Raw genomic sequence first — 23,336 nt, 5'->3', positions numbered from 1 at the left:
AAGGAATAAAGACAGTCTCTTCAGCAAGTGGTGCTGGGAAAACTGGACAGCGACATGCAGAAGAATGAACCTGGACCACTTTCTTACACCAGACACAAAAATAAACTCAAAATGGATGAAAGACCTCAATGTAAGACAGGAAGCCATCAAAATCCTCGAGGAGAAAGCAGGCAAAAACCTCTTTGATCTTGGCCGCAGCAACTTCTTACTCAACAAGTCTCTGGAGGCAAGGGAAACAAAAGCAAAAATGAACTACTGGGACCTCATCAAAATAAAAAACCTTCTGCACAGCGAAGGAAACAATCAGCAAAATTAAAAGGCAACCGATGGAATTGGAGAAGACACTTGCAAATGACATATCAGATAAAGGGTTAATATCTAAAATCTATAAAGAACTTATCAAACTCAACACCCAAAAAACAAATAATCCAGTGAAGAAATGGGCAAAAGACATGAATAGACAGTTCTCCAAGGAACACAACCAGATGGCCAACCGACACATGAAAAAATGCTCCACATCACTCATCATCAGGGAAATACAAATCAAAACCACAATGAAATACCACCTCACACCTGTCAGAATGGCTACCATTAACAACTCAGGCAACAACAGATGTTGGCGAGGATGCAGAGAAAGAGGATCTCTTTTGCATTGTTGGTGGCAATACAAGCTGGTGCAGCCACTCTGGAAAACAGTATGGAGGTTCTTCAAAAAACTAAAAATAGAACTACCCTATGACCCAGCAATTGCACTACTAGTCATTTATCCATGGGATACAGGTGTGCTGTTTCAAAGGGACACATGCACCCCCATGTTTATAGCAGCACTATCAACAATAGCCAAAGTATGGAAAGCGCCCAAATGTCCAACGATGGATGAATGGATAAAGAAGATGTGATATATGTATACACACACACACACACACACACACACACACACAATGGAATATTACTCGGCAATCAAAAGAATGAAATCTTGCCATTTGCAACTATGTGGATGGAACTGGAAGGTATTATGCTAAGTGAAATTAGTCAGAGAAAGACAAAAATCATATGACTTCACTCGTTTGAGGACTTTAAGAGACAAAACAGATGAACATAAGGGAAGGGAAACAAAACTAATATAAAAACGGGGAGGGGGACAAAACAGAAGAGACTCATAAATATGGAGAACAAACTGAGGGTTACTGGAGGGGTTGTGGGAGGGGGGATGGGCTAAATGGGTAAGGGGCACTAAGGAATCTACTCCTGAAATCATTGTTGCACTATATTCTAACTAATTTGGATGCAAATTTAAAAAAATTAAAAATAAAATTAAAATGTAAAAATAAATAAATAAATAAAAATAAAAAATAGAACTACCTTATGATCCAGTAATTGCACTACTGGGTATTTACCCAAAGAATATGAAAACACTAATTTAAAGGGATATATGCACTCCTATGTTTATAGCAGCATTATTTATACTAGCCAAATTGTGGAAGAAGCCCAAGTATCCATCAGTAGATGAATGGATAAAGAAAATCTCATGTATAATATACACAATGGAATATTATTCATCCATAAAAAAGAATGAAATCTTGCCATTTGAAACAACATGGATGGAGATAGAGAGTATAATACTAAGCAAATTAGAGAAAGACAAATACCATATGGTTTCACTCATGTGTAAAATTTAAGAAACAAAACAAATGAGCAAAGGAAAAAAAGAGAGAGCGACAAACCAAGAAACAGACTCTTAGGGGCACCTGGCTGGCTCAGTTGGTCAAGAGCACACAACTCTTGATCTCAGGGGTTGTAAGTTCAAGTCCCATGTTTGGTGTAGAGATTACTTAAAAATAAAATTTTTAAAAAATATTTCTTTATTTTGAGAGAGAGAGAGAGAGAAGAGTGAGTGGGGGGAGGGCAGAGAGTGGGAGACAGAGAATGTCAAGCAAGCTCCACACTAGCACAGAGCCTGACACAGGGCTTGATTTCACGACTGTGAGATCTCATGACTGTGTGATCTCAAGACTATGAGATCTTGATTTCGGCTGGCTGAGCTGAAATCAAGAGTTGGATCCTCAACCGACTGAGCCATCCAGGTGCTCCAAAAAATAAAATCTTGAAAAAATATAAAGAAATAGACTCTTAACTATAGAGAACAAACTGATGGTTACCAGAGGGGAGTTGGGGGGGGGGGTAATGAGTGAAATAGGTGATGGGGATTAAGTTTTTGTTGTTGTTGTTCTTTGTTCTTCTTAAAGTTTTATTTATTTATTTTGAGAGAGAGAGAGAGAGAGAGAGAGAGAGAGAGAGAGAGATCACACAAGGGTAGGGGCTAAGAGAGAGGGAGAAAGAGAGAATCCTAAGCAAGCTCCACACCAGCAGTGCAGAGCCCAATGCGGGGACTGAACTTATGAACCGTGAGATCAGGACCTGAGCCAAAACCAAGAGTCAGACACTTAACTGACTGAGCCACCCATGTGCCCCAGGAGTGCACTTGTGATGAGCACTGGGTGATGTATGGAATTGTTGAATCACTATATTGTACACTTGAAACTAATATAACACTGAATGTTAACTATACGGGAATTAAAATTAAAACAAAACCACTATGAAATACTTTATTCCCACTAGGATGGTTATAATAGAAAGACAGATAATAAGAAATGTTGGTGGAAAAATTATCCCTGCTTGTACACTGCTGGTGGGAATAGAAGATGGTGTAGCTGCTGGAAAACACACCGGCAATTCCTTAAAAGGTTAAACATAGAGTTATCATATGACCCAGTATTTCAACTCCCAGGTATATATTCAAGATAATTGAAAACATATGTCCACACAAAAACATGTGTACAAATGTTATATAATAGCAGCATTATTCCTAATAACAAAAATTAGAAACAAGCCAAGTGTCCACAAGCTGACTAGTGGTAAACAAAAGTGGCATGTGCACAAGTGGAGTATTATTTAGTCGTAAAGAGGAGTGCAGTACTAACACAACATGGGTGAACCTTGGAAACATTGTGCTCAGTGGAAGAAGCCAAAAGAAAGAAGACTACATATTCTATAACTCCATTTATACGAAATGTCCAAAATAGGCAAATCTGCAGGGACAAAAAGTAGATTAGTGATTAGTGGTTGCCAGGACCTAGGGAGAGAACAGGCTGGGTAGAAGGTTGCTTTCAGAGTGAGGAAAGTGCCCTGGAGTTAGATAGTGGCTGGTGATGGTTACACAAACCTGTGAATATGGGAAAACCCATTGAGCTGTACACTTTAAATTGGTGAATTTTATGGCATGTGAGTGATATCTTGAGGGTAAACTTAGCCAAGTTGTTTTTGAGAAGGTCACGCTGGCTGTGAGGAGAGCAGATCAGAGACTGGGGTGAGAGATACCTTAACAGTTGGACACGTGAAAAAAGGCTTTGGAGTTTACTCTACCGAAGCCCTGACCTGCACCGTGTCCTAGAATAGAGTTCACTTTTTCAGTTACTGTGGTGGTAGCAGAGGGTGGAGGCCTTGCACTGCCCATGGTGCTGACCTGAAAGGCTTTGGTTCTTATAAACCTCCCTGGGAATTCATTTCCTGAAAGGGCTCTTAATCCTCTTCATTGTGGTCCTATGATCAGCGCCCCCAGAGCGTTGGGTCCCAAGACAGTTTCTCAATGATAATGTGCATCTGATGCAACAGTTCACACACTTTTTAATAACTCCCATTGCTCTTGCCCTCAACAGCCCCAGCCCAGCTTCACTGCATGAATTAAGGCCAAGTTTCATACCCTGAGGAATGTCCCTTCCCTTAATTAGGCCAATCCTCTGTGTGTTCTTGGTCTGAGATAGGCCAAGAGAAGAATGGAGCTGTGGGAGAAGTGTGACCTGGAGGGTGGAGGCTCTAAGTCCCCTTGGCCACTTTGGGCTGAAGGTAGGTGATGGCCCCAGTGTCCTTCCCATGGACAAGTCAGCACTGAGAAGGCTCCCGCAAAGTCTATTGTAAGACAAGCATGGAGTGGAGGGAAAGCGTGGGGCAAGAATGTTGGGGCAAAGGGATTGGGGGAACAGTTGATTTTATCTGGAACTACGACTTTGGTCTGTACTAGCTTATGTGTTGTGTAGAATTTAGGACAGAGGGTGGGAGGGATAGCAGAATATAGACACAGCTGGTTTCTCCCCCATCTCCCACACACATGCTCCAGCTTCTTCCCACACCTAGAAGAAAACACACCAGGTCTTTATCTCACACTTCCCACCCTCTAATGTTTCCCTTTAAGTCCCCTCTTCCACCCACTCTGAGTTTCCATTCCCTCTCTATTGCTATACCTCTATCCTCCTTTCTCCTAAATCTTGTGTTAATAAACCTATTAATACTTCCAAGATGACCCCAGACTAGATTCACCTCCATTTTTGGAATTGCTTTTTCTCCCTCCCCTCCTCTCTTTCAGTCCCGTGTGGATGGATTTCCTAAGAGCAAGAGGGATGGGAAACAAGGTTGAGCAACAACAGAAAAGTGTTTGGGATCCATCTCTTTATTTATTTATTTGTTTGTTTGTTTAATTTTATTTTCCATCTAAATCTATTCTCTTTGCATGTAGGTGGAAGAATCATTTCCAAAGATTCTTACGAGTTTGTGCTAAGCATGCTGGCCATGCTAAGATGATGCTTTTGTAAATGTGGTGATGCTGGGAATTAGGATTTTGGGTTCCTTTCAAATTCCCTTGAACTGAACTCTTTCATTCGATGGCTACTCCCTCTCTTCTCACCTCCCACAGTGCTCGGGGCCCATGCCAGCACTCCGCCCACCATCAAGCCGCCAAGCATTCTTTTGGGAACCATCTATGAGAAAGGCTATGTGCACCCTAAGGAACTGTGTAGCACTCGACATATCAGACTTGCACTGAAATTACAAACACAAGCGAGAAAATAGAACCATCCTCATGGAAAAATACTAGTCCATGATAATGTAATGGATTGGCTAATTACTCTTGGGCCTTGAAGGAAAGGTGAGATTCAGATAGGTGAAGATGGGAAGGAAATCCAGGTGGGGCACTGGCCTGATGAAATGCCTTGATGCTTAAGGAACTGAAGAGGAGATCAGTTTGGTTGAAGCCAAGGGTTCTCATCAGGGAGCAAGTAGGAAGAGAATAGTAGTTAGGAGTGCAGATTCTGGGACTAATCAGACCTGGGTCAGAGTCCCAGAGTAGCAGAGCTCTGCTACTCACTCTGTGTGACCTGCGGCAAACTATTTACCAACTTGAAGCCTTAGTTTACCCATCTGTAAAGCGGGGATAATTAATAGAATTTACTGTATTTTATAAGCATGCAAAGATTATATGAGAATTAAACAGGCTAATGTTTATGAAATTCTTAGCATAGTGCCTAGCACATAGTAAACACGCAGTAAATGTCTACTACTACAACGACAACGATTCCTGCTACGAGTGCAAGAAACGTTTACTACCTCAACTACTGCTAAGTGACAGATGGGTGTGCAAAGAAAGGTAGGAGCCAGTTTATGTGGAAGCCCTTGAAAACTCATGTAAGTGTGAATTCTTTCTTGTAGGCAATGAAGAACCAGGGAAAATTTTTGAAAGTTTGGATCTAGAGGGAAAATGTCTTTTAGGAAGTTGACGTTACACAGTGTGTATTTCTGACTGATAAAGGGATATAAAAGTGCCTTAATGGGGCATAAATCTTAATAGGGATAAAGATAAAAACAAGGATAATAAAACTGTGCTGTTGGCATTTTGGAATCCATGATCAGGTGGGAGGGTTGGGATTGGGGTAAAGAGTTAGGAGGTCAGGAACTTTCTCAGAGAGGTCAAACCAGGCCATTTAAACTGCTGCCCACCCAGATTGACCTTGACACCATGTGGTAGAGCAAGGACACAAAGCCAGAGACAAAGACATATGATCCTCTGTTGGGGTTGCTCTGACAACACCCCTGGAGTGCCAGCTCCATTTTCGCCTGTCTCGGGGCTTATCCCTAGTGTGCTGGGATAAGCCTATTTTAACTCTGTCTCATCACATCATTTCCCACCAAAAGGCTTACAGGGGTTCTTAGTTATCCATGGGGACATTTTTCAAATAGTTTTATGCTGGAAGTTGGTGAAGCCACAGAATAAACAGAGTGAATCTTCCTAGAACGCAGTTTTTACACAAATATTGGGGACAAATGTGAGTTTTAGATAATATAAACATGACAGTATTTTCAATACTGTAATACCTCACAGATAATTTCAGAGATAATTCTGTTTCATATTTGCTAGTAGAAATCTTTTCACACATATTCATTCAATTCCCTGTGAAAAGTACCTCAGTGCAATTGCTGCTGTCCTTCCCATATATTAGGTGGGAACCAGGGAGGAGAAATCTTGTTCTGTTCTATTATCTTCACAGGGTGGGGCCTCAGGGCAAATTTTCCTGAACGATTAGAGAAAACAATTTTAGAAAATGTAACTCAAGTGAATGGGTTTTAATATTAAAGAACTCAGTTTATTTTTCAAGTGAATGTCCTTCTGGAACTTTCACTTACTGAACTAAAGAAATTGATTTCTTCTTTACCTTATATTTTCTATAACACCTTGGCCTTAGCAATCAAAGTTTACAAGCCACAATACTTAAATTTTAAAAAGCCTCTCAAAGATTGTCTAGAGATATGTGTATAATAGAAAGTTACGTAAGTGTTAAAATATAAAGCTTGAGAGTTCAAGGAATTTTTGCATTTGTCCTGGGCTGATTTGAATTACCCCCACAGATGGCCCCATGGCAACAAATACCATTAGAGGAGTTTTTATGTGGAAAAGTTTGAGAAGTGCCAATCATCCCAGCCCAGCTTCAGCCAAGATCATCTGCTTGTTTGCTTTACATTTGTTTCCGAATTAGGACATGACAATCTCTTCTAATCCACACCTCTCTTCCTTCAGTGGTGAATCATGCAGCTCTTCAAATCCCTGCCAGGAAAAAGCATCTATGTGTTTATCTAAAATCATTAGTTTTTATATCCTCTCAAGATTTATGCATCCGGGTTGATGACGTTTGTGGTCACAGGTATTTGCTGATATGTTTATTCATTCATTCATTGATTCATTGTATTTGGGGAGCCTGTAGTTCACAAGGCATTGGGCACATCTGGTGTGAATCAGACTTGAAACCCATGGATGAGGACAGTGATACAAAGGGGAAAAGATCCATAAATGTCTGTAATACATTGTAGGGTGTGGTTAGGGAGATAAGTCTGTGAGAACCTTGAAAATGTATTTATCTCCATGGAAGGCTCCCCTAAACTCCATCTTGAAATATATTCAGCAGTGACTTTGATCAACCAATTCCTGACTCTCCAAAGGAAAACAATGGAATTTTCATAATTTTTGTTTTGCACGGTTTTCCCTTAGGCATGTGGGGAAGAGCCCATGGAAGCACAGAATATCACAAGGGTGTCAGAGTTTATCCTCTTAGGATTCTCACAGACCCGGGACCTTGAGAAATTCCTGTTCCTGGTGTTCCTATTTGTCTATGTCACCACTGTTGTGGGAAACCTCCTTATCATGGTCACAGTGACTTTTGACTGCCGGCTCCACATGCCCATGTATTTTCTGCTCCGAAACCTGGCTGTCATAGACCTCTGTTATTCCACTGTCACTTCTCCAAAGATGCTGGTGGACTTCCTTCATGAGGTCAAGACCATCTCCTACCAGGGCTGCATGACTCAGATCTTCTTCTTTCACCTCTTGGGAGGTGGGACTGTCTTCTTTCTCTCAGTGATGGCTTATGACCGCTACATAGCCATCTCCCGGCCCCTCCACTATGTCACCATCATGAACACTCAGCTCTGTGTGGGGCTAGTGGTGGCTGCTTGGTTAGGGGGATTTGTTCACTCCATTGTCCAGCTGGCTTTGATGCTCCCATTGCCTTTTTGTGGTCCCAATGTTCTGGATAACTTCTACTGTGACATCCCACAAGTGCTGAGACTTGCCTGCACTGACACCTCCCTCCTGGAGTTCCTCATGATCTCCAACAGTGGAATGCTGGTCCTCATCTGGTTTCTTCTCCTTCTGATTTCTTACACAGTCATCCTGGTGATGTTGAGGTCCCATTCAGAGCAGGCCAGGAAGAAGGCAGCTTCTACCTGCACCACCCACATCATTGTGGTGTCTATGATCTTCATTCCCTGTATCTATATCTATGCCCGGCCCTTCACCCCCTTCCCCATGGACAAGGCTGTGTCCATCAGCTACACGGTCATGACCCCCATGCTCAATCCCATGATCTATACTCTGAGGAACCAGGAGATGCAAGCAGCCATGAAGAGATTAGGCAAGCGTCTAGTAATATGTAACAGGGAGTGAACTTAAAATATCTTGACTCAGGAGTGTCTGGGTGGCTCAGTTGGTTGAGTGTCCAACTTTCAGTTTTGGCTCAGGTCATGATCCCAGGGTCGTGGGCCTCTGCCCCTCCTCCCCTCAAATAAAAAAATTAAAAAATTTAAATATCTTCACTTTAAAATGACAAGTCTTCCCTCTGAACTTCTGTTTTCCCATGTGAAAAGTGGAGGAAAGTCTTTATAGAGTATGACATTTGAGATGAAATCAATATTTCTATGGACCCACACCTGTGTCAGGTTACTGTATTGGGCACTTTCTCACTTCTATCTCATTTTCATAAAACTGATAATGGATATGTTATTATTATTATTGTATTAAATGCTTTAACAAATGAGAGAACTCAGAGAGAAGTGACTTGCTCAACGATGAATAGCGAGTGGCAGAGCCTGGCCGGGACTTGGTTCCTCTGACTCCAAGTTTAGAGGTAGGGCTATGGGTGGGATTTGAAACTCGGGATCTCCTACAAACACAAGGGAAAACCTAAAGAGTTCCTCGGCTATGGATGAATACCTGTGATAAATGGTGAAAAATTTCATCTTAACCCTGGAACAATAACACTCTTTTCGGTCCCCTGCTTTTAATCTTCTTTCTTTATCTTTGGCGTTCTGTAACTTTACTCAACTATGTCTTTGCATTCATTGATGGTTGTCAATTTTCCTGTGGCCTTTCAATCTATTGATTCCATTTATAAATGATCAGAAGTCACTTGCTGGTTTTATTTTTTAAAAAGTGATCTTGAGTCACTTTTTTAATTTATGAAAATTTTACTTTTATGTGATCCAGAACATCAATTCTAAGGATGGTAGGAAGCATAGAAATTCTAATTATAATCTATAACATTGACCTAAAGGAAAGAAATGGGGAGAATTTCCTCAGATTTATCTTACAGGTGATCATTTCACAACACGAGATACTCAATTCTGAACTGACTTGTGGAGACATATCCCCTTTTGATGAACATAGCTATATCCATGAGAATTTAAGACATCTCTTACTGAAGTTATGCTATGTTTATGATATAAATGTGACTCAGATATAAATTAACACTAAATGGTTAGGTGCAATGTCTCTCACTATAAAGAATGTAGAGGAAAAAAATATAAAATACGTTGCTCATAACGGCTTAAATTTAAAAAGAGCTCTGGGAATTCTGGTTAACAGAAACTTTCCTTTTTGTAAATTTTTTTTAATGTTCATTTATTTTTGAGAGACAGAGTGAGAGCAAGGGAGGGTCAGAGAGAGAGAGGGAGACACAGAATTTGAAGTAGGCTCCAGGCTCTGAGCTATCAGCCCAGAGTCCGACATGGGGCTCAAACCCACGAACTGTGAGATCACGACCTGAGCTGAAGTCGGACGCTTAACCAACTGAGCCACCCAGGCGCCCCCAGAAATTTTCTAGTAAGACAGAGGGCTTTTTTATAATTTTATCATGTGGAGAATTGGAATATTTACATATATGCCTACTTTCATAAAATACAAATGTTTTAGAGAAGAGTTAATTCCCCATTTCAGATATTAGGTACTATAGGTACCGAACAGTGGTTCGGATATTTTTTTGTGGGTTGCCTGGCCAGTTCAGTAGGTAGAGCGTGCAACTCTTGATCTCAGGATCTCTTGAGCCCCACATTGGGTGTAAAGGTTACTTAAAAATTTTTTAATGGCTTTAATTAAAACTTTCCCCATGTTCTGATGCTGTCTTAAATTGTATAGTGAGACAATAACAGGATTTGAAGCCATGGCATTCCATCCAGGCTTTAACTCCTGCTGGCTGTGCTCCTTTTGGACATCATTGAATCTCTACTTCTTTAGCTATAAAATTTAGCTGTATTTCCTCACAGTGTTGTGTGGGTCAGTGAGGTAAACGTAAAATTCCAATACAGTACTTGGTATATAGTAGGCATTTAATTAATATTAGTTCCTCCACACATTCCTATTTAAAATTATTTTTTTTTACTTTCCATCAATACTTTTTATTAAATTTCAATTTCAGTATAGTTAATATAGAGTGTTTAGTTAGTTTCAAGTATACAATACAGTGATTCAACAATTCTAGACGTTACTCAGTAAGTGTGCTTAATCCCCTTCACCTATTTTACCTATTCCCACACTGACCTCCCCTCTGGTAACCATCAGTTTGTTCTCTAGAGTTAAGAGTCTGTTTTTTGGTTTGTTTCTTTTTTTTTTTTCCCTTTGTTACTTTGTTTTGTTTCTTAAATTCCACATATGAGTGAAATCATATGATATGTGTCTTTCTCTGACTGACTTACATTGCTTAGCATTATACTCTCTATCTCCATCCATGTTGCTGCAAATTGCAAGATTTAATTTTTTTATGGATGAAAAATATTCATACACACACACACACATATATATATATATATATATATATATATATATATATATATACCTATATTTTGGGGTTGGAGTATATATATATATATATATATATATATATATATACACATATATAGGGGTGCATACATCCTTTCAAATTAGTGTTTTTGTATTCTTTGGATAAATAACCTGTAGTGCAATTACTGGATCATAAGGTAGTTCTGTTTTGTTTTTTTGTTTTTTTTTTGAGGAAACTCCATGCAGTTTTCTACAGTGGCTCCACCAGTTTGCATTCCTGCCAGAGTGCATGGAATCTTTTTCCACATCCTCATCAGCACTTGTTTCTTGTTTTTTTTAATTTTTAATTTTAGCCATTCTGACAAGTATGAGATGACATCTCATTGTGGTTTTGATTTGCACTTCCCTGATGATTAGTGATGTAGAGTATCTTGTCACGTGTCTGTTGACCATCTGGATGTCTTCTTTAGAGAAATATGTGTTCATGTCTTCTGCCTATTTTTAATTGGATTATTTGTTTTTCTGGTGTTGAGTTGTGTAAGTTCTTTATATATTTTGGATACTAACCCTTTGTTGGATATGTGATTTGCAAATATCTTTTCCCATTCAGTAGGTTGTCTTTTAGTTTTGCTGATGGTTTCCTTTGCTATGCAGAAGCTTTTTATTTTGATGTAGTCCCAATAATTCATTTTTACTTTTGTTTCTCTTGCTTCAGGAGACATATCTAGAAAAATGTTGCTATGAGTGATGTCAGAGAAATTACTGTCTGTGCTCTCTTCTAGGATTTTTATAGTTTCAGGTCTCATATTTAGATCTTTTTTTGAGTTTACTTTTGAGTTTACTTTTGTGTATGGTGTAAGAAAGTGGGCCAATTTTATTCTTTTGCATGTTACTGTCCAGTTTTCCCAACACCATTTGTTGAAGAGACTGTCTTTTTCCCATTGGATATTCTTTCCTGCTTTGTTGAAGATTAATTGACCATACAATTGTGGATTGATTTCTGGGTTTTCTGTTCTGTTCCATTGATCTATGTGTCTATTTTTTGCCAGTATCATATTGTTCGATTACTACAGATTTGTAGTATAAGTTGGAATCTTCCCATAGATACTTTTAAATTAAACCAAGATACAGTAAAACTTTGGTTTGCTAGCATAATTCACTCTGGAAACATGCTCGTAATCCAAAGCACTTACATATCAAAGCGAATTTCCCCATAATAATGGAAACTCAGATGATTCATTCCACAACCCCAAAATATTCACATAAAAATGATTACAATACTGTTATATAGTACAAAATAATAAAGAAAAATAAACAAATGAGCCTGCACTTACCTTTGAAAACCTTCATGGTTGGTGTGAGGGAGACAAGAGAGAGGAGGGTTATTGTGTAGGATGATTTTCACTATCACTAATGGAATCACTGCTACCTATTGGCTCAGTGGAACCTTTTTTTTTTTCATGCAACTTTAACAAGGAACCTATCCAATGACACTTGCTTTTGCCTTCTTTCAAGGATTTCGTGGGAATGTGAATTGCATTGTCGTTAAACAGATTCATCGTTCACACTGCTACAGCCTTATTTGGGTGGTGCTTTACTACAAAAATTTTCACTGTTTCCCACAATTTACACATCTCCCTAATCTCATCTGAAGTAAGGGATTCCTCTGCTTTTTCCCCGTCCTCCTCTGCAGACGAGATGCAGACGTAGACATCTTATAAAATCTTGCAATTTCAGCCATTTGCATACCTTGTTTGTACTTCTCAACGATTTCCTTCTTAACTTCCACCGTAATCATCTCCTTCTTCTTGCCACCTTTCTTCTCAACCTTTTCCTGCCTGGGGGCCATTGTGTACACTTGCACGGATGTTGACTACAGTACAGTATTAAACACTTGTCATATATTGTATTTAATGTAACTGGCAATAAGGCAGAAGAAAGGGTCTATATCTGCAGGCAGCCTGACCTAGAATGAAGCAAATCGTTCCTAAGCTTGCTCTTCTATGTAAAAGCAAAGGACTGTCCATAGGTACTTTGAGGTGACAAAAAATACACTAATGCCAGTTTAGGCACCACCCAATGTTCTGAAAAATCACTGATTTCTGCCAGACACCACAGCCTGAGGCCAAGCATCTGCGCATGGGAGCTGATCATCCATAAGCATGCAGCATGACAGAGAGAGAGAGATTGAGAGAAAGAGGGAAGAACCATTGGCTCAGTTGTGATCAGGTGACATCTGGCATCATGTATTGTTCATATTGCAAGACATCGCTTGTTTATCAAGTTAAAATTTATTAGAAATGTTTGCTTGTCTTGTGGAACACTTGCAGAACAAGTTACTTGCAATCCAAAGTTTTACTGTAGTTATCAGGTTCCTTAGGGTCTAAATAATCAGATTTAGTCAAGTAATGCTTTTTAGTCACTTTGTTTACATAGGATTAGTGAAAACAGATACAGATCTCTTAGAAGTTGTTGATGGAAGGCTGTAAATTATTTCAGTGATAGATTTAAAAAATCAGGGGGTGCCTGGTGGATCAGTCGGTTAAGCACCCAACACCTAATTTTGGCTCAGGTCATGATCTGATAGTTTGTGAGATCGAGCCCCACGTTGGGCTCTGAACTGACAGCATGGAGCCTGCTTGGGATTCTCTCTCTCTCTCTCTCTCTCTCTCTCTCTTTTCTCTCTCTCCCCCTCTCTCTGCCCCTCCCCTGCTCATTCATGCTCTCTCTCTCTCTCTCAAAAGAAATAAATTAAATAAATAGATAGATGATAGATAGATAGACAGATAAAAAGAGTAAACATTCTGGTTTCTTTATAAAATTTCTTTTCTATTTGAGTGTAACTATACTCAACTGACACAATATTACATTAGTTTCAGGTGTACAACACAGTGACTCAACTTTTTTTTTTTTTTTTAAGTTTATTCTTAGAGACAGAGAGCACGAGTGGGGAGGAGTAGAGAGAGGGAGAGAGAGAATCCTAAGCAGACTCCATGCTCTGTGCTGAGCCCCACGCCAGGCTCAAACTCATGAGGGTGAGATCACGACCTGAGTCAAAATCAAGAGTTGGGTGCTTAACCAACTGAGCCACCCAGGCGCCCTATCATCTTCTCTATGTGTTATGCTCCATGGTTGTAGATTGGGTCTGGCTCAAAGGATACTTCACTTCTCAGCCTTATTAATCCGTCCATCTTGCCATTCCGGTTGTATTTATAATCAAGTTCAGGGATGATTGATGTATGAGGAGGAAAAGGCCTCAATCAACCTCACATAAGATGTGTTTTTATTTTATGTTTGATCCATAAAAGGGGGTATATTGGTCAGGGTTCCACCAGAGCAACAGGACCAGTCAGATATAAATATATGTATATTAAGAGATTTATTGCAAGGAATTGGCTTACATGATGTGAGACTGAACCCTGGGCCAGTAGAAATGCATAGGATGGGCATCAGAAAGTGCAGGAGAGGACTCTGTATGAGCTGAAGCTGCAGTCCAGAACACTTTCAAGAAAACCTCAGTTCTGCCCCCAAGGTTTTTTAACTCATTGAATCAGGCAAGTTCCAGATTATTTAGGAAATTCTCTTTTACTTAAAATCAACTGATTATGGGGCACCTGGGTATCTCAGTCCATTAAGCATCTGACTCTTGATTTTGGCTCAGGTCATGATCTTACGATTTGTGAGATCAAGCTCCATGTTGGGCTCTGCGCTGAGCATGGAGCCTGCTTGGGATTCTCTCTCTCTCTCTCTCTCTCTCTCTCTCTCTCTCTCTCATCCTGCCCATCCCCCACTCACTCGCAGGTATATGCAAGCATGTGTAAGCTCTCTCTCTAGATACGTAAACATTTAAAAACTCAACTGAGTATAGACATCAATCACATGTGCAAAGTACCTTCACAGCAACTCCTAGGTTAGTGTTTGATTGAATAACTGGGAACTATAGACCAGTCAAGTTGACATATAAAACCTACCACCATAATGTAAGAATAACTAATTATCAGAGATGCAGGGTCCCCTCAATGAGAATATAAATGAAATTCCTTCTGTATGTATCCTGCATCCATTTAAGTTTGAAGTTGTAGCAACAGTTAAATCTGACAAATATTTATTTTCTTGGGTATATAGTGCATAGGGAAATACTTTTCTCAGTTCAGTTTTCCGTGACTAGGTCTTTAGTGTAAATACTCCATTCCTGCCATCTGGTCTTTGGAATTCATTACATTGGCTAGTGGATGCAGTGGTGAAGAGATTAGGTTTGGAGGGCATTCCGCAGACCCGTATGTGCCTTGACAGGGGAAATATATTAATTGGAACATATCAGCTTTCTCTTAGCGAAAGCTAAGCCAGAATCAGAACTTAAAATCACCCACATGATAATCAACAAAATACACAAGTCCTGTCTCCTTCCCCAGAATCAATCCAGACCACTTTTTCACATGACTATATTTTAAAAAGGAATGAAGCTCTACATGAGAATTAGTGGTTTGTTTGTTCAAAAAAATTTTTTTAATGTTTTATTTATTTTTGAGAGACATAGAGACAGAGTGTGAACAGAGGAGGAGCAGAGAGAGAGAGGGAGACACAGAATCCGAAGCAAGCTCCACGCTCTGAGCTGTCAGCACAGAGCCCAATGCGGGGCTCGAACTCACGAACTGTGAGATCATGACTTGAGCCACCCAGGTGCCCCTGTTTATTTGTTTTTTTAATCTACATCTCTTGAATGTGGAAAATCTTCACATGGTATTCTTGTCTGCCAGAGGCAGATACTTTATTTAGCCAAGTGTAAACATTTGCAATGAAAGAATTTAGAGTAACCTGGAAATGCTATGTAGATCAGAGAGCTCTAAGAAATCAGGTTTTATGGCACGTCAAGTTTACAACGGCAGTTAATTCCAGTTTTGATCTGTTTTCATAATGAGAAAATATAGGGGTTTCTTGCACCAATCCTCATGTTAGAAGTAATAATAACTCACATGTAAAAAATGCTAGCATTCTATAGATAATGTGAGTAGACCTGGATACGGTTGGTAAATCAACACGGGGGTTGGGGGTCTGGTTGGTAAAATAAAGGACAAGATTTTTAATATTGTTCCTATTTAATAAGGAATATTTTATAATAATAAATAATATTAATATTATTAATTAATTATATTATATAATATATTTATATATTAATGTATATATAATATATATAATATAAAATATATATATAATATATAATATATAAAAATATATATAAAATATATATAATATATAATAATATATTATTATATATATTATATAATATATAAATATATTATATATTAATTAATTAATTAAAATAATATTAATAATAAATAATAATGTAATAAGTTCCTATTGTAGCATACAAACATTTCCCCACTTATGACTTTCTGTAAATAAAGATCAATTAAGTTCAAAAGTAGAAGGAAAAGGAGAAAGAGAAGAAGAAGGAGAGGAGAAGAAGAGAGAAAGAAATCAAAACAGCTTGATGATTCTGCACACACGCATGAGAGAGAGAACAGTCAGTGGTGCTGAATGTGTGGCCCTAGAAACAGGAACATCAGCATTATCTAAGAACTTGTTCAAAATGCAAAATCTTGGCCCTATTATTGACCAACTGAGTGAGAAAGTCTGGGGCCTCGGGGACACACTAATCTATCTTCTCACATGATCTCCAGGGGATTCTTTTAAGGGTAAGAATCATTGGTCTAACAATTGGGTTTGTCTAACACTCCCAGAGTCCATTTCTTTGGAAGAGACTCTCATCCTTTTAGACAGTGGCCTGAAAATCCTACATCCTGAAAATTTCTAAAATTTTCAATGTCCTTGGTACTTTTGGCCCCCAAGGAAGACCTCTGAGAGAGTAAGTGTTTTTGAGACATTTAGAAACTTTTTAACAACTCCCATTGTTCCCTTGCCTCAGCGGGAATAGGGCTAGAATCAGCCCAGCTCTGCTTCCTGAGTGGAGCCCAGTCCAATAGCATCTCCCTGAGGATATGCCCTCTTTCCCTAGGGTCACCCCCGCTGTCACACGTGATGTGTGGGCAGTGACCAGGGACCTGACGCTGCAGGAAAAGGCTCTCCAAGACAATGTAAGACCTGAGGACTTTCTCCGGTTCTGGACTGAAGGAAGGTGAGAGACCAAGGTTTTCTCATCTGTAGATAAATCAGCTGCAAGAAGGACCCAGAATCACTTACTGGAACATGGAGAGAATATGTCAAATGACATAGACTTGATGGTAGTAAGTCTAAAGTATGAGGAGAGTCTCGGGAAGTTATTCAGGGGAACTGAGATGTTGAAAACAGATGCCTCAGGTTGCATGTGGAAAGCTCGGCTTTTAACAACCAAGCAGGGATGGAGGGTGCTGAGGGCTGAGTGTGAGGAAGCGCACCACACAATCCCCCACCTAGTTGCATAAAATCAGGTCACATACTTACTTACTCATACATTAAGTTAGCAAATAAGTTTTGAGCAACTGCTAGATCAGGGTTGCTGTTAGAGGTGCTGGAGCTAATTTGCTGAATTTACAATCTAGTTTAGAGGGACAAGAAAAGAACGTGGAAGATGCTATAATGTAGGTATTTATAAAACATTATTGGAACCCAGAAAAAGAAGGGATTAATTCTGCATGGGAGAGATATGGGGAGGAGTCACAAGAAGGTGATATCTGAGTCCTTCTAGGTTGAGAAGGTAGTAGAAGATATTTCAGGAAACAGAACTCATTACCAAGGCTACGGAAATAACTGAGCATATGGCACATGTGAGAAGCTATGAATTTCTTGAATGGCATTCTGTTCCTGGGTAACAGGGGTATTGATTACAAAGGCAGATGAAGGCTACATTTCATAGCCTGTGTGACATGCCGATAGGGAGTTGCAGGCACTTCTGTCAACTCTGTATAAATCCACAAAACCTGTGAGGCAGCTTCTAAGAGCTGGAGTTTTAAGCTGTGAGCTCTAGGCAGTCATTAAAGATTATAATGGGAGAGAAATGTGATCAGACATGAGTTTAGAAAGGTCTCATTGACTGTCTTATAGAACCAGACTGCAGTGGAAGCAAATGGAAGCAGAAGGATGAGATTAAAATGACCTTTAATACATAATGGATCTCAATAGGCATGTGAGAGACAACAGGACTGACACAGGGCAGGAGTGGGGAGGCCACCCACCCCTAACCTTGTGCCCCTCCATCTCTTTCCTTCCACCTTCTTCTCCACCTTTGACACCATTCCCTGCCCCCTCCGTTGCCCACCACCTCCCCATTTCCCCTTCCTTCACCTGCTCTGTTCCTCCCTCTCCTTTCTCTTCATCTCCTGCCTTGATTCCTTTGTCTATTTCCATTGCTCTTATTTCAACATCTTCCTTTGTCTTCTACCCTTGTATTCAGTAACATCTTCTAAACTTCTTATTCCTTTCAGAAGATCTCCTTGAGTCCCCATCATACTATATTCATCATCTAATTTTTAATGCATTCTTTTTTTAATGTTTATTTATTTATTTATTTAGTACACACAGGCACCTGAGCGAGCAGGGAAGGGGCAGAGAGAGAGGGAGACAGAGAATCCCAAGCAGGCTCCAAACTATAAGTGTTTCTCACGATGGTGAGATCATGACTTGAGCCAAAATCAAGAGTCAGACACTTAACTGACTGAACCACCCAGGCGCCCCAAGAGAGTCTCTCTCTCTCTCTCTCTCTCTCTCTCTCTCTCTCTGGACTCTTTCTTGTCTCAGCACACACTCCATCACTTCCCTGGCCTCACTGGGTAAGGGGCTATACCCCATAGCTCCTCTCCCACCCACTAGTCCACACCACATGCTTTTGGAGTGTTGACTGTCCACCAAGATGGGCACTGTGGGGCAGAAATAAAGATCTGTGTTTCTGCCTCTGGGAGTTTTCAGTTAAATTACAGAGGAAAAACATGGACACAGGAACAGTCCATTAAAATGAGGATGGGTTAAATGTTGCATGAAAAATGATTGCTAGAAAAATGTATTGACACTGGCAGAAGGGAGGATGTATTTAGAGGAGGAAACTACCCAGAAAAGAGTGATTGCCAGAGTGATTTATTTCCAGCACTGTTCCAGGAACTTCATGTGTTATTTTATTTAATCCCCTAGACAATTCTATAAAGATGATGTTTTAATTCCTATATTGCAGATATGGAAACTGAGACCCAGAGAGATGAAGTAGCTTAATCAAGGTCAAATCTCAAGGAGGCAGAAGCCCTGAAATTTTACTGATGTTCTGTTGGACTCCACCTATCTCTCTACAATTGTATCACATGGAATCTTTGAAAGGCAGGTTGCATATGTCTCTGGATGTCTTTAAAGATATGTCATGAATGCATATGACAGCACCAACTTGTAAACTCTCCACAGACAAGCCAATTTCATCAGCACCTAGTGATATGGTCTACACATGAGGCTCCATCATCTGGAGCTGGACAACTCTGAGCCCTGAGCACTAAAAGTGACTTCATGCATGTATACCTATGGTTCATTTTCCTTAGGTGTATGGATGAGATGCCATGGAACCAGGGAATCTCACGTGGGTATCAGAATTTGTCTTCCTGGGACTCTCACAGACTCGAGAGCTCCAGCTTTTCCTGTTTCTGGTATTCCTGATTGTCTACACCACCACTGTCATGGGAAACCTCCTCATCATGGTCACGGTGACCTCAGACACACGGCTCCACACACCCATGTACTTTCTGCTCCGAAATCTGGCTGTCTTAGACCTCTGTTTCTCCTCTGTCACTGCCCCAAAGATGCTGGTGGACTTCCTCTCTGAGAAGAAGACCATCTCCTACCAGGGCTGCATGGCCCAGATCTTCTTCTTCCACTTTCTGGGAGGCGCCATGGTCTTCTTCCTCTCAGTCATGGCCTATGACCGCCTTGTTGCCATCTCCCGACCCCTCCACTATGTGACCATCATGAACACACAGCTCTGTGTGGCACTAGTGGTGACAGCCTGGATGGTAGGTTTCGTCCATTCCATTGCCCAACTGGCTCTGATGCTCCCATTGCCCTTCTGTGGCCCCAACATCCTGGATAACTTCTACTGTGATGTCCCACAAGTGCTGAGACTTGCTTGCACTGACACCACCCTCCTGGAGTTCCTCATGATCTCCAACAGTGGGCTGCTGGATGTCATCTGGTTCTTTCTCCTCCTGACCTCTTACTCAGTCATCCTGGTGATGCTGAGGTCCCACTCTGGGCAGGCGAGGAGGAAGGCAGCTTCCACTTGCACCACCCACATTGTCGTGGTGTCTATGGTTTTCATTCCAAGCATTTACCTCTATGCCCGGCCCTTCACCCCCTTCTCCATGGACAAGGCTGTGTCCATCAGCCACACGGTCATGACCCCCATGCTCAACCCCATGATCTACACCCTGAGGAACCAGGAGGTGCAGGCAGCAGTGAAGAGACTAGGGAGGCGCTGGCTGGTTTGTAAAAGGGAGTGACAATGAGTGGGTCACTTCTCTCTGGCTTTGTTTTCCATTTGTAAAATGGAGGGAAAGCTACTGTGTCTGCTGGCTGTCTTCATAGCTTGTGCATATGTTGTGGAGGTCATCATAGAAGTGAGTGAGTTTTGAAACTAAGCAACTGACTCAGATTTTTGGGAAAAAGGGAAAAGTCCCCTTTGGTGGCTAAGGTTTGTGCCAGGTTTCTAAAACCCCTGCTCATTGAGAAGTGTTCTCATGACTCTGGAAAGCTACACCCTTCTTTCCCCCTTCTTGGGGGATCGTTTCCTCTTGTGATGAGGGCATTTCCCCCAGCGAAGGCACTTCTAGTTTATGTGTTTTGACTTCTCTTCCCAGCACCCCTCTTGACCTGTGTCCAGAGTGTTAGAGAAAGCACAGACCTTGAAGACATAGCCTTAGCTTGGGAGCCCTTGACCCATATGTTACCAGACTGCTGACCTTGGATAAGCTACCTGGCCTCTCTTGAACTCATGGATTCCTCCTCACCAAACTGGCATAAAGCAATATCTGTTCCAATAATCTCACAGATTCGTTATAAGATCCAAAACGTGTATAAGAATATTTTATCAACCTTACATAGAACCTATGTGAGGGTTATTGTCATTGTTATGATTATTCCTGACATATATTTTTTCATGGGTTGAGCGGTGTTTTGGAAGTGTTTGGTGGTGATTCCTCAGTGTGGTGAGGGAGGCATGGAGAGGGTGGGAGCTGAACTTCGGAGGGCCATGCAGCATGCCCATGAATGAAACAGAGAACAGAGAGTGAGCATAAATTCAGGGGCATGTCTTCAAGGAAATATTCTTATTTTTATTTGTGATGGATGATTTGAACTCTTCTATGACAGTAAGATATATTCTCATAGGAACGTTCTGGAAAGCCACACTCTCACACATTTCTGCCTTCTTGGTGGACAGTTTCCTGTTATTATGACACCATTTCTCCATAAGAGCATTGTATTTTCTTTATTTTGACCCCTTTTTCCAATACTCTGTTTTGGTGTGAGTCTGGATTGGTGGAAATAGCACAAGACTTAGAGGTTAAGCTTTAAATGAAAATCTCTAACCCATAACTTACCAAACTGATGATGACCTGGGATGAACCACTTGACCTCTCTTGGCCTCGTGACTTCTTCTTCAATAAATTTGCTTAAATTATTATCTGACCTCCAAACCTCCCAAATTTATTATAAGAATCAAATAAAAAATCATGTGAGAAAACATTGGGGAAACCATGTAAATATTTTTTCTTCCAGTCTTTTTTTGATGATTTTATTTTATTTTCAAATTTGAAAATATCATGAATGTCCAGATTATTTCTGCATTACATTTTCAGTGTAGAATAATGATTGTTACAAACAAAGGATTATGTGTAAAATACATGTAAGTTCTAGAACATTATAGCATTATGAGAGCTCCTAGAAAGACTACTTGATTTAAGAAATAGAAGTTACCAGTAACTTATACCTACCCACAGGGTCTTCTGCCTCACATTCACTCTCTCCTCCCCAGTGAAACTGTTTTCTTGAATTTTGCATTTGCCATCCTATTGCTTACAAAAACACTTTTATCACGTTTTTACATAATCAGTAAATATACTGATTCTGTTTTGTTTTATTTTGAGCTTTCTGAAAATATCCTACTGGACATAATATTCTTGGATTTACTTCTTTTTCCACTCAACATTATATTTTTAAGCTTATTTGGGTTGTTTCCAGGTTTGTTTGTTTGTTTGTTTTGCTATTGAAAACAGTGCTATTTTGAATATTGCCTTATTTGTCTCCAGTTGCCATGTTGAGGAGCTATGGGCTATACCTTGAGATAGAATTGCTGGGACGCCTGGGTGGCTCAGTCGGTTGAGCGTCCTGACTTTAGATTTTGGCTCAGGTCATGATCCCAGGGTTCTGGGATCAGGCCCTGTGTTGGGCCCTGAGTTGAGTGTGGAGCCTGCTTAGGATTCTTTCTCTTCCTCTGCCCCTCTCCTCCACTCTTGCTCTTTTTTTTTTTTTTTTAATTTTTTTTTCAACGTTTTTTATTTATTTTTGGGACAGAGAGAGACAGAGCATGAACGGGGGAGGGGCAGAGAGAGAGAGGGAGACACAGAATCGGAAACAGGCTCCAGGCTCCGAGCCATCAGCCCAGAGCCCCGCGGGCTCGAACTCACAGACCGCGAGATCGTGACCTGGCTGAAGTCGGACGCTTAACCGACTGCGCCACCCAGGCGCCCCCACTCTTGCTCTTTCTATAAAAGGAGAGTGAGAGAGAGAGAGAGAGAGAGAGAGATGGAAATGCTAGGTTTTAAGATCTTCAAAAACAAAACTTTACAAAACGGTGCCAAATTGTTTTCCAAAACTGTTGTACCAAATTACACGTCCATAAGCGGTGTCTAAGTGTTCCCACCAATTCACATCCTTCTAGCAGTTGATATTCTGAAACATCTTAATTTTTGCCAGTTTCATGGGTAAAAAATATTTTCTCTGTAGTCTGTAATCATTTGCATTTCTCTCCTCCCTAATGGTTCTTTCCATGTTTTTATTGCTTTCACTTTTCCTGTGAATGCCTTTCGTTAATTTTTCTCTTAACTTTTTCTAGTGAATGTGGGAATTCTCACATAATTTGATTACTGATCAATTGTTGGTTATGTTATATACAATACCTTCTCCCAGTTTGTGATTTGTCTCTGTCTGTGGTGTTAATTTTACTGTAGTTGGATATATTAGTCTTTCATTTCAATATGAACTCATTGATCTCTAATTTAAAAAAAAAATTGCTTCTTACCCAGAGGACAGAAAGATATTCTACATATTTCTTTTATCTTAACTTAAACAAATTTTAACTTCTTGAAAAATCTGAGATTTATAGAAAAGTTGCAAGTGTAGTAGAAGGACTGTTTTTTCCTGAAAGCTTGAGGATCGGTAGCCGATCTGATGCTCACCATTCCTTAATACTTGAACATGCATTTTCTGCAAAGATGTTTTCCTATGATACTGCCACACAGTCATCAACACTGTTGCAGTAACAATATGTTGCTAGAATCCAGTTTTCAGCCTCTATTCCAGTTTTGCCAAATATCACAGTAAAGTCATCTAGAAAGAGAAGCTGGATCCAAATCACATGTTGCATTTAGTTGTTGTGTCT

The 23,336-nt window shown here is 40.2% G+C and overlaps 2 protein-coding genes across 2 annotated transcripts; both read left to right on the top strand.

Moving 5' to 3' along the window:
• Nucleotides 1–7,387: 7,387 nt before the first annotated feature.
• On the top strand, nucleotides 7,388–8,323 carry LOC122206684 (olfactory receptor 4D1). The gene has a single exon (XM_042916098.1). The coding sequence runs from the start codon at nucleotides 7,388–7,390 to the stop codon at nucleotides 8,321–8,323; it is 936 nt and encodes a 311-aa protein (XP_042772032.1).
• A 10,919-nt stretch (nucleotides 8,324–19,242) lies between these two features.
• On the top strand, nucleotides 19,243–21,386 carry LOC122206474 (olfactory receptor 4D2-like). The gene has a single exon (XM_042915684.1). The coding sequence runs from the start codon at nucleotides 19,243–19,245 to the stop codon at nucleotides 20,176–20,178; it is 936 nt and encodes a 311-aa protein (XP_042771618.1). The 3' UTR covers nucleotides 20,179–21,386.
• Nucleotides 21,387–23,336: the final 1,950 nt, after the last annotated feature.

This window comes from Panthera leo, chromosome E1 (assembly GCF_018350215.1).
Source record: "Panthera leo isolate Ple1 chromosome E1, P.leo_Ple1_pat1.1, whole genome shotgun sequence".
Taxonomy (NCBI): domain Eukaryota; kingdom Metazoa; phylum Chordata; class Mammalia; order Carnivora; family Felidae; genus Panthera; species Panthera leo.
This window is presented reverse-complemented; position numbering and strand designations above follow the sequence as displayed.